Below are 12,122 nucleotides of genomic sequence, written 5' to 3' on the forward strand. Positions count from 1 at the left end.
GTCACAAAAAGACAGATACTGTGTGATTACACTTACACGAGGTGCCTGGAATAATCAAATTCACAGAGACAGAAGGTAGAATGGTGGTCACCAGGGACGGGGGAGGGGGAAACGGAGAGTTTGTGTATAATGGGTAGAGTTCCAGTTTAGCAAAAGGGAAAGAGTTCAGGTGGTGGATGGCGGTAATGGTTGGACAACAGTACGAATGTAATATCACTGAACTGTTTAATCCAAAATTGTTAAGATTGATAATGTTACGATACATAATCTTCTAAAAATAATGAAAAGAATCACAGGCTGAAATGCTTTCTGGGTCCTCTGTCTGAGACACAGTTCATTCCTTAACATGATTGTTGCCATGCAAAAGTGAACCTCAAATTATTTCACTGCTTGCTCAGTGCTCAGCTAACATGTTTGTATCCTTTCTGTACCTCTTATAACAATGTCAAACTGAATGTCTTTGTCCAATATGCTTAATTAGTAGTAGGTTTATTATTTTGAGGGAGAGTCACAGGTGTTTTGCTGGTTGTGGGCTTGCTTGTGTTTTCAGCATGAATCAGTCTCTCTGGCTGCTAAACCAATTGAGCACCACATATTCCATCTCAGTGAAGAAAGATAGACTTTTCTTTTGTTTTTAATTAATTAATTAATTTTTTAAATTTACATCCAAATTAGTTAGCATATAGTACAACAATGATTTCAGGAGTAGATTCCTAAATGCCCCTTACCCATTGAGCCCATCCCCCCTCCCACAACCCCTCCAGCAACCCTCTGTTTGTTCTCTGTATTTAAGATTCTCTTATGTTTTGTCCCCCTTCCTGTTTTTATATTAGTTTTGCTTACCTTCCATTATGCTCATCTGTTTTGTATCTTAAATTCTTCATATGAGTGAAGCCATATGAGATTTGTCTTTCTCTGACTGACTTATTTCATTTAGCATAATACCCTCTAGTTTCATCCATGGAGTTGCAAATGGCAAGATTTCATTTTTGACTGCTGAGTAATACTCCATTGTGTGTATATACCACCTCTTCTTTATCCATTCATCCATCGATGGACATTTGGGCTCTTTCCATACTTTGGCTCTTGTCGATAGCGCTGTTATACACATTGGGGAGCATGTGCCCCTTCAAAACAACACACCTGTATTCCTTGGATGAATACCTAGTAGTGCAATTGCTGGGTCATGGGGTAGTTCTATGTTTAATTTTTTGAGGAACATCCATGCTGTTTTCCAGAATGGCTGACCCAGTTTGCATTCCCACCAGCAGTGCAAAAGAGATCCTCTTTCTCTGCATCCTCGCCAACATCTATTGTTGCCTAAGTTGTTAACGTTAGCCATTCTGACAGGTGTGAGGTGGTATCTCATTGTGGTATTTCCCTGATGATGAGTGATGTTGAGCATTTTTTTCATGTGTCAGTTGGCCATCTGGATGTCTTCTTTGAAAGTGTGTCTATTCATGTCTTCTGCCCATTTCTTCACTGGATTATTTGTTCTTTGGGTGTTGAGTTTGATAAGTTCTTTATAGATTTTGGATACTAACCATTTATCTGATATGTCACCTGAAAATACCTTCTCCCATTCTATGGGTTGCCTTTTAGCTTTGCTTATTGTTTCTTCATTGTGCAGAAGCTTTTTGTTTTGATGAGGTCCCAATAGTTCATTTTTGCTTTTGTTTCCCTTGCCTCTGGAGATGTGTTGAGTAAGAAGTTGCTGCAGCCAAGGTCAAAGAGGTTTTTTCCTTCTTTATCCTCAAGGATATTGATGGCTTCCTATCTTACTTTCAGGTCTTTCATCCATTTTGAGTTTATTTTTGTGTATGGTATAAGAAAGTGGTCCAGGTTCATTTTTCTGCATGTCATTGTCCAGTTTTCCCAGCACCATTTGGTGAAGAGACTGTATTTATTCCATTGGATATTCTTTCCTACTTTGTCAAAGATTAGTTAGCCATACATTTGTGGGTCCATTTCTGGGTTTTCTATTCTGTTCCATTGATCTGAGTGTCTGTTTTTGTGCCAGTACCATACTGCCGTGATGATTACAGCTTTGTAATCAGCTTGAAGTCCGGGATTGTGATGCTTCCCGCTTTGGTTTTCATTTTCAAGATTGCTTTGGCTACTCGGGGTCTTTTCTGGTTCCATAGAAATGTTAGGATTGTTTTTTCTGGCTCTGTGAATAATGCTGATGTTATTTTGATAAGGATTACAAGATAAGGATATTTTCTTGTACCATCCTATCAAGGAGGAGTTTTACTCTGGTTCATGTTTTCAGTCTGTGGAGATTGAAACATTTTTACATTTTTGAAAGTAATTTTAAACTACTGAAAGTCTTTGTCTTTCTTGTCACATTGAAAGTTCATGTTCTCCTACATTGTGGTGGTTTATAGTCTATTCTTCCATACTATTATTATTTTTATTATTATTATTACGGCTGCCATTATAAAGACTATTGTCATTATTGTTGTTAATCACCATGGTCATAATTATTACAGCAACTATGATTTATTATTGTTGATGCTGCTGCTAGAAAACCCTGAGTCAATTTGCTCTATCCAGGAAGGGTGTCTGGTTTACTGAAGAGGATGATGGAGATTTCCCAAAAATACATACAAATTGACAGATGCTTCCAGGTCACTCCTGGTTCCCTTTACTGATATGGGCATCCACAAATTTTCCAAGTTTCCTTCCAGGGTCCTGGAGTAGTCATTTTGACAGTGGAAGCTTGGTGAGGGTATCTTGACCTTCCTGAGCCTCTGAGAAACATTACAAGTCACTCCTGGGAGCAGCGGCCACTTGTGCCTGTCTGTAAGACCTGGAGGGCTGGGCAGCCATGGCCCGTCAGGCTCAATGAAAATTTTCCTAAGACCCATAGAGAACCAGGAATAGATGGAACAAGTATGGGAGGCTAGAGAGGAGGTCCCCACCCTCTGGAGCATTTGCCGTATTTCTAGGTATGCCCCAGAACCATGGAACTGCTTTTCCTGCCCTCCTGTATAAGCCCTTACTGGACTGGAAGCACCATGCACAGCAAAGAGGAACCGATTTGGGTGCTAGTCAACAGCTCCAGGCTAAAAAGCACAATCTCATAAATCCTGACCTGAAAGTGATAGGGAAGAGCAGGTGGCGAAAGGGGCAGCAGGGAAGGGAGGGCTGAGAAAGTGCTAGAGCCTTAATGTTAAGCATGAGGGCAGGGGCTTCAGAGGATGGCGAGTGGGGTAATGTCCCTGCATCAGGCTTTCAAGGAGACACATCTCCCTGAATGACACACATGCACACACACACGCACACACACAAATGAACTAATATTAAGAGTGTTCCTGAATGACAGGTGGTTTTCCAGATGTATTTTCACATCCAATCACTTTTTCCTCACTAGTACATTGTTTATGGAAAGAATAATATAATTCCAGGTTTGCTTTCGAGAATCTAGGTTCTTCCCCCCACCTACTCACCAACCAAGCTGAGTTTGGAATGAGTTATACAGCACCGCTAATTGTTGGTAATTTTTGAAAGTCTCTTAAGGGCACATAGAGTTTCATTTTATTTTTTCCAAATTGGGGGGGGGGTGTTTCAAATAAATAAGGAAATATATAAAGCATTTGTTCATTACTTAGAAAATGTTTATAATAAATTATTTTAAATCTACTACTGGTTTCATTTTGGTTACTTCAATTAATACTTGATCCATACCTCTGTAAGAAAGATTAGCTTATATATTTTCCTTCAGCACCATCCAGATGTTCCAGAACCATTTAGAGTTTCCTCCCACTTTTCCCAAGTGGGCAATGATATGAGTGAAGGGTAATGGTTCTTTATTCTAGGAAAACTAATCTACACGTACTTTGTTTGTTTGTTTGTTTGTTTGTTTGTTTGTTTAGAGAGAATGTGAGCCAGGGAAAGAAGGAGAGAAACAGAGAGAGAATCTAAGGCAGGCTTCATGCTCAGGGCAGAGCCCGATGCAGGGCTCGATCCCACAAACCATGAGATCATGACCTGAGTCATGAGTCGGATGCTTAATTGACTGAGCCACCAAGGACCCCCAATCTATACATATTTTTTAAAGTCAAATTTCCTTGTGACATTTATTTTACTTTTTTTTACTTTAAGTTTTTATTTTAATCTCAGTTAACATATAGTTTAATATTAGTTTCAGGTGTACAACATAGTGATTCAACACTTCCATACATCACCTGTGCCCATCACAGCACATGCACCCCTGAATCCCCATCACCTCTTTAACCCATCCCTGAACCTCCTTGTAAAAATTTTTAAATAACATTTTCTGGGGCACCTGGGTGGCTCAGTCAGTTTAGCATCAACTTCAGCTCAGGTCATGATCTCCTGGTTTGTGAGTTTGAGCCCTGTGTGGGGCTCTGTGCTGACAGCAGGGAGCCTAGATCCTGCTTCCGATTTTGTGTCTTCCTCTCTCCCTGACCCTCCCCCGCTCACTATCTGTCTTCCTCAAAAATAAACATTTTAGGGGCATCTGGGTGGCTCACTTGGTTAAGTGTCTGACTTCGGCTCAGGTCATGATCTCATGATCCGTGGGTTTGAGCCCTGCATCCGGCTCTATGCTGACAACTCAGAGCCTGGAGCTTGTTTCAGATTCTGTGTCTCCCTCTCTCTCTGCCCCTCCCCCGCTCATGCTCTGCCTCTCTCTGTCTCAAAAGTAAACATTAAAAATAAACATGTTTAAAAATGACATTTTCTAAAGGAAAGTATCCTAAAATGGGTTTATTTTACTTCAGTTGGTTTAGCCTCTATGATCCTCTTTCCTGGAGCCCTTGGCAAACCCTCAATCTCAGGTCATGGTGGAGGAAGAGACAGGAACCTGGGCAGGGTTCTAAGTCCTACTGATTAGGTACAGATCTGGGGATCAGAAACGGTCCTCTGCCCACAGGCCCTACTGCTTTGGGGCATCCCCACATGTCTGCACGCGCCTTGCCTTTTCCGTGTCTGGGTCTCAGGATCACCACAACCAAAAACATTCCTGTCTCGATCTCAGTGGGCGTCAGCCTATAGGGTCTTCAGCCTATCGAGTAGGTAGGAGCCACCCCTGCTCTCTGGGATGCCACTTAACTCTGCTATCCTATTCTCACCCTGCACACATCAGAAGAATTTTCACTTGAACTTGGAGATCCCTTGGCCCCTCCATCCAAACACCCTAATGACCGATCCCTCTTCCATTGCGCGCTGCACCCTGAAGGCCGGCAGGGGGCGCGCCGACCCGCCGCCTTGGGCCAGCGTGGAACGCATGCGCGTGGCGCCCCTTGCCCTCGACGCTGCGTCCGCACGAGAGCTCAGAGACGCGTTCCCTCTGGGGCGACGGAGGAGGCGACGCCGCGGAGGACGAGAGCCCCGTATCTGCCGTGAGTGATGTCCCTGTGCGGCCGCTGCGGCAAGTTTCTCTGAAAAAGCTCGCTGTTGCCCGCCCCGCGTGTCTCCCTTCCTCTTCCCTTTCTCGTGGAGGCTTTTCCCAGGGCCTGTTGGCCGGGCGGGCCCGTCCATCCGGGGCCTGTGGGGTCGAAACCACAGCATGCTGTGGGCGGGTGCAGGGATTCGGGATTGCCTCGGGGGGTGCGGGGGGCCCCGGTGCGGCTCCGGGGAGGGGGAAACCACGTGGGCCGTGGGGAGAGGACGGAACAAAATGTCGGGGCGTTCAACGGAGGCCGAGGCACGAGAGGCGCCTGGGGAGGGCGCGTCCGGCCGCGGGCGGGTGGGGCGCCGTGTGGGTGGCTGCGTGAGGCTGTGTTGGGTGCCGTGTGCGGCTGCATGGGGTGCTGCGTGCGACGCTGCACTGGCCTTCGTTCACTTGGGGGGGGGGGGGGCGGTTTGTGGTAGAAAGTGAAAGTGTCATAGTTTGAAAAGTACCGAAACGTAGACAAGGTCGGTGTGTTAAAACGCACGGCTGTTCTTTTAAATGTCGGTATTTTGTCCACATCCGGGTGAGAATTGATGATAATTGGACTTTCCAGGCTCTCAAGGGAGTTGCCTTGTCTGTATTTTAAAACAACGCCCTTAAAACAGCGCATCCCATATCCAGGGTGAGTGAGGTCTTGCCACGACTGAGGTTTTCTCGTGACCCGGCAGCAGTCGTAGATCATTTTAAGTAAAAGTCGGGTCACCGAAACGTCTTTTGTAGGACCTCACTGTGACACGTGGATCTGAAATAAGCCTAGGACCCTGGCGAATTTATACAATATTTACAAAAAGACAAGGAAGGAAAATACGGATTTTGAAAGGAAAGGTTGTCCTCAGAATGAAAATAGGACGCCTACCATCTCTGCAGAATGGTTTGTTCTACTTTATTGCAGAGATATTCTGAGACCTCTGAATTCTAAATTTTATTTTATTTTATTTTTTAAATCCGTTGAAACGCATTGTGCTTCTACTCCCATCACTTCTAAATTGTGGCTCAGTTATCCCGATAGGTCCTAGTATTTTTAAACATTTTGTAGTATTGGCTTACAGTCCTTAAGACATAGCTAAATAGCCTCAGAGAGCTGCACGTTGGGTTGGTTTTCTCTTCCTTTTTATTAAAATATGCACCCTTGGCGTGGAAGGCCTTAAAAAAATATGCACTTAGTGAACCCTCAAAATGTTCTGATTCTTGAATATATCAGAGGTGTGAGAATAAACACGTCGCATGCCCGCCCCCCACTTTAATTTCAGAAATGTCCCCAGTGTGCTTCTCAGTTTTTGAAAATAAGTTCAAATCAGGCAGCAGGAGACCAGCTGCCAGCTGAGAAAGGTGCTCTAGAAAGGCAATAATGCTGTGCTTGCAAAAGTGCCTCTTAACCCGTTTGACCTCATGGGGTGGCGCTCAGTTAGGAAGGTGACAGGAGCAGGTTCCTGAATTAGCTACTTACCATACAGGTCAGCTGTGCATCCCCAAGCCCAGGGAGTGGGGTGTCCCCCAGGTGCCAAAGACAGCCACGAAAGGTCTCCAGTCTAGCTTTTGAGGGGAAAAGGGGCTTTCCAGGCTCAAGAATAGGGCCTGTTCTAACTAGTAAGGGGACAACAAGGATTCACTCTAGGTTTAGGAATGTAACTAAGGACAAAGAAGTATAGATGAGCCAAGGCTAGAACTCATTTTCTGCCTTCCTCTCAGACTTTTTTTTACTTGATAGAGTAACAATATATTGATTTCAGGTATACAGCATAATTTGGTATTTGTATATATTGCAAAATGATCACAGAGTTACAGATTTTTTCTTTAAAAAATTTTTTTTAATGTTTATTCATTTTTTGAGAGACAGCATGTGAGCAGGGGAGGGGCAGAGAGAGAAGGAGACACAGAATCTGAAGCAGGCTCCAGGCTCCGAGCTGTCAGCCCAGAGCTGGACGCAGGGCTTGAACTCACGAGCCATGAGATCATGACCTGAGCAGAAGCCGGACGCTTGACCGACTGAGACACCCAGGTGCCCCCAGATTTTTTTCTTATAATGAGGACTTTTAAGATCTGTTCTTAGCAACTTCCAAATGTGTAATACAACATTATTAACTATAGTCACCATGGTGTATATTTCATCCCCATTACTTATTTCCTTTATAACTGGAATTTTGTGCCTTTGACAAGCTTCACCCACTTTGCCCACTCCTACCCCCTGCCTCTAACCACAACCAATCTGTTCTCTGTGTCTATGGGTTTGGGTTGTTTTTTGTTTGTTTGTTTTGTTGTTGTTGTTTTGTTTTGTTTTGTTTTTTAAGATTCCATGTATAAGTGAGGTCTGTCTTTCTTTGTCTGACTTACTCCACTTAGTGTAATGCTAGTAAGGTTCATCTACATTGTCCCAGATGGCAAGATTTCCTTTTTGTTAATGGCTGAATGGTATTCCATTGGGTGTATCTATACTGCATTTTCTTTATCATCCATTCACCCATGGGTAGACACTAAGTTTGCTTCTATGGCTTGGTTATTGTAAATAATGCTGCAGTGAACATGAGGATGGCATATATCTTTTTGAGTTAGTGTTTTTGTTTCCCTCATGTACAATACTCAGAAGTAGATTTGCCACATTGAAGCCCTAGAATTATTTTGGTAGGCTAAACCCACTGGTGAATGCTGATTATCTTGCTGTAAACTTCCCTGTAGCGCTTGCCAGAACAGGCCCAAACCCACAATGTAGTGAGGCCTTTCAGTGCCTTTGGAACACAAACAGGGTTTAAGAATCACTCGGTTTTTCATAACTGTATCTAAATTATTTAATTAGAGGGGAATTTTTTTTTTTGTTAAACTAGTTATTCTTTGGTGATATTTATCTTGATTAACATCCAAGGTAAACAAGGTCTGTCCATTGCATCGTAAATATGATGAAGTTACCAACTATGTCAAAGTGAGTCCACAAATAAATATATGTCTATTCCTAAAGTAAGTGAAGTTCTGAGCTTGGGTCTGTGGTGATGGCATACTCAGTAGCCATACAATATCCCAGGTTTTCCATGTACTTAGGTTCTGGTGAGTATTGAAGAAAAATTTCCCCCATCAGATCCAATCTCCTTTATTTTGCCGTAATTATTAATTATGAATGTGATTGTTTATAATGACGGGCCATTTGTAGTACCACATCTGAGGATAGGTTAGGTGATGAGGACATGGAATTTCTGTTTATTTATGATTCACAAATCATAGTCAAAGAGACCCTTGCTTAAAATGCTGCGGGTGATTTTTCTGCAGGTAATTTTGGCAATGAAGAAAGGAGCAAATAAATAAATGAATGCATAGTAAGAAATTAATGAGTAACCTGAAGGAAGCAAAGTCAGGTTCTACTCAAGGCAGCAAAACTACCTAAGGAACTTAGGTAGTAGTTTAAAGAAGGGATCTCTGAAGAAATGGCATTTAATCTCAGATTGAAACCTAGTGAGTATGAAGTGACCATGTATATGTAGATACCAGAGTAGAAATGAAAGATAACAGTGCTCAGTGTAGAGATGACAGCAGTGCTTAGTTGTGTGGTTCTGAGAAGTGGTGTCAAAGATTAATCCTTGGATATCTGGTGGATTTGTTATTGGACTTGGAAGACTAGAAGACAAGAAATTTTTATTGTGGAAGAGTTGATGGCTTCATTTCAAAATCTGTTTCCTTTTACATGCGTACAGTACATGCAGGTGGGGATTACAGCACAGCAGTGGAGTCTAGGTATGTTTTTAGTTTTCAGTTTAGGAATAACCATGGGAGAAATTGAAGCAAGTGAAAGAGTGTTGTGAGATTTCCAAGACAGTATTGTAAGAGGAGAGAAAGGGGGTAGAATTGAACCTGGAGATATTTCAACACTGTTGTTCAAGAAACACCTTGCAGAGGACTTCTGGAAGGAGTGTCTAGACTGTTTTAAAGGCAGTTAGGAATCTGAATTGTCAAAAAAGCCTAGAAAAAGAAAGTTCCCAAACAGAGGTCATGTGCTAGTACTGCTTTAATTCCAAGTAAAAGGCCGAGAAACACTCACTGGATTTAATCATGGGGGAATAACTGATCTTAACAAGATTGATTAACTTGGAAATCAGAACTAATTTTTGTAATTAAAAGTGAGAGAATGTGAAGAAATTGTTACTAAATATTTAATATTTCTTCAGGTTCATTTTGAAGGGAAAAGGTCGTGTATCAGCAGCTAGATATAAATTGGTTTAGATGTTTTTCTTTGACGAATGGTGAGACTAAATGAGTTTAAGGAGATAGATGGGGAAGTGATGAAGGGGTTACTGGTAAAAGAAATTTGGTTTATAATCAAGAACATAAAATATTTGAGGAAGTAGGAAAGAAGGGGATGCAATTGGAGAAGTTGGATTTAATTAGGAATAGCGATGACTTTTCAGTTTTTACGAGACTGGAAATACTGATGGGTTGGGAATCAGGAAATAATTGTAGGTTTCTTGCCAGTGAGCTGAAATATTTCTTCAAATTATCTGTTTCATTTCTGCAGTAGGAAATGAAACCATTTTTGAAAACTAAGGAAAAAGGTGAGATTTTTTTGTGAGATTAGAAAAGCACAGGTAATATTAACACATTCATGAAGCATGGCAGAGCACTTGTTAAGCCAAAGTCAGGTGCTAGATATTTAGAAAAGGCTTTTGGCAGATTTGTGACACTGTATTTAGACCAGCTCAGTACCTCGTTCTGATCTGTGACAGATGCAGCCATGAGACTATGAGATATTGGAGTCATCTGCAATTGGAGTTTTGAGTAGTAGATGTTAGAAAGAACTAAAGGGCATTTGAATTGTTGGTCTTGGTGTGTGTATGTTGGAATGAGTAAGTGTATGTTCCTCTGATCAGTACAAATTAGAGGTGGAGGCTAATTTTGGAAATTAGGGTCACTAAGATGGAGGTTCCCATGTAGTAGGACATCCTGGGCATGGGGAGAAATTATGTGAACAAGTTGAAAGGAGGAGGTTTTGAGAGAAGAGTCTCTCTGGTCATTGATCTGACCGGTGACATACGTAGGTAAAACTGGTCCCGGTGTCCTTCAAGATGAAATTCTTTAGTTATTTCACATTCATATATAGAGTTAATTTTAAATTCTAGCTGTCAATTTGTATCCATGTAGTTTTGTCCTATAAATAAAATTTTTTGAATCTAGTGCATATAACTCATTAAATGTATAAGTAATCTGTAAAGGCAGAGTTATTGTTGAGTATTAAGTTCAATGTATGTAAGCAGATATATGTAAATTCCACTCAGAGTCTTTTTTTTTTTCAATATATGAAATTTATTGTCAAATTGGTTTCCATACGACACCCAGTGCTCATCCCAAAAGGTGCCCTCCTCAATGCCCATCACCCATCCTCCCCTCCCTCACACCCCCCATCAACCCTCAGTTTGTTCTCAGTTTTTAAGAGTCTCTTATGCTTTGGCACAGAGTCTCAATTAATACAGGTAGATGTTTTCTCTTTCCAGGTCCTCACGGTCAGTGGGTTTTAATCATACCCTTTGCTGGACGTGTTGTGAATGTGGATGCAATATATTTAGTTATAAACATTGTTTTAGGTAGCACTTTAGATATGACAAATTCTTTTATATACTTAAGTCATGAAATGCAGACATAATCTTGTTGATAAAAATAACTAGAACTCCAGGCCCCAAGAAGTCAATAAGATACCTCTAAAACTAAACCCCTCAGTCTATATTTTATGAGCCTATCTGGTCTGTGGGGATTGTGCAGCAATCCGTAGTGTGTAGCATTGTGACATGTATACTCCTGCTTCTTTCCTGTACAAGGGGTTGTATGTGCTAGACTTGCATGATAGCAGAGTCACTGAACACTTGAACAAGGGTTGGGTCATTGAAGTGTTCCAGCCAAACTTTAAAGAGAGTCCATGGTTGCTTCGCCACACGTCCAAGGCCGTGAGTGATACAGGTGGGTTGAGGCACTAACACTGCCTGAATCCCACATGTGGAGGAGCCAAGGTGACTGAGGGAGAGTATGGGGCCCTCGTGAGCTGAGATGGGTGTTAGAAAACAATGCTAGTGGACCTCACCAAGAACGATAAAATATGAAATTCCAAAATGGTGTCCTTAGTTCTGGATACAAGCACCTCCATGTGACAGGAGTCAGAATCTCCTAGGATTTTGGTACCAGAGATGTAATTAAGACCTCTGAGTATCAAGTCTAATTAAACTAGAAACCCCTATGCTTTTGCTATCTCTATAACGGGGATATTAATAGTTTCTTTATTGTTGACTTTATTATTGACTTCTTATTGTTGATTCTTGGAGAGGAGAGCCCCCTTCCCTGTTTGTCCTTGTTTACTCTGCAGGTACGTGTGAGTTGAACCGGGTTGGGGGAGGGGGAAGTCGTTACCGTGTGAAGATTTGCATTTGCAAGATGGGCATACCTAGGAATATTGGAAAAGACAAGTCTCGTGGGTGCTTTCTCTTTCCTCAGCTTTGTCTGCTTAGTTACTGGACTGTTCCTTGGTGAGAATACGCAGGAAGAGAGGAGCGACTGAGTTCTAGACCATGCAACCACAGGTGAGTAGGACTTGTTCTTCCTTCTCATGGACACCTGTTTTTCCAGGGGATGAGCAGATTTCTCTCCATGGCTTGGATCTTCTGTGTGCCCCCACCCCATGTCAGTCACACTTCAGGACTCAGCGAGGCTTGTGGCAGGTCCGGGTTTGATCAAGAAA

At 42.2% G+C, this 12,122-nt stretch overlaps 1 protein-coding gene across 3 annotated transcripts in view; it reads left to right on the forward strand.

Annotated features, from left to right (window-relative positions):
- The window catches only part of LOC122470258 (zinc finger protein 705A-like), a 33,247-nt gene that overhangs the window by 7,202 nt on the left and 13,923 nt on the right, over nt 1–12,122 (forward strand). For 2 of the 3 annotated variants that reach the window (XM_043557701.1, XM_043557685.1), the window contains exons 1-2: nt 5,246–5,369; nt 11,879–11,964. In XM_043557701.1, the coding sequence (XP_043413636.1) occupies nt 11,953–11,964 (12 nt within the window). In that variant the 5' untranslated portion in view covers nt 5,246–5,369; nt 11,879–11,952. Of the gene's footprint in view, nt 1–5,245; nt 5,370–11,878; nt 11,965–12,122 lie in introns of those variants that run through there. The other variant, XM_043557694.1, reaches the window with a different exon arrangement.

The sequence above is a fragment of the Prionailurus bengalensis genome, chromosome B1 (genome assembly GCF_016509475.1).
Source record: "Prionailurus bengalensis isolate Pbe53 chromosome B1, Fcat_Pben_1.1_paternal_pri, whole genome shotgun sequence".
Taxonomy (NCBI): Eukaryota; Metazoa; Chordata; class Mammalia; order Carnivora; family Felidae; genus Prionailurus; species Prionailurus bengalensis.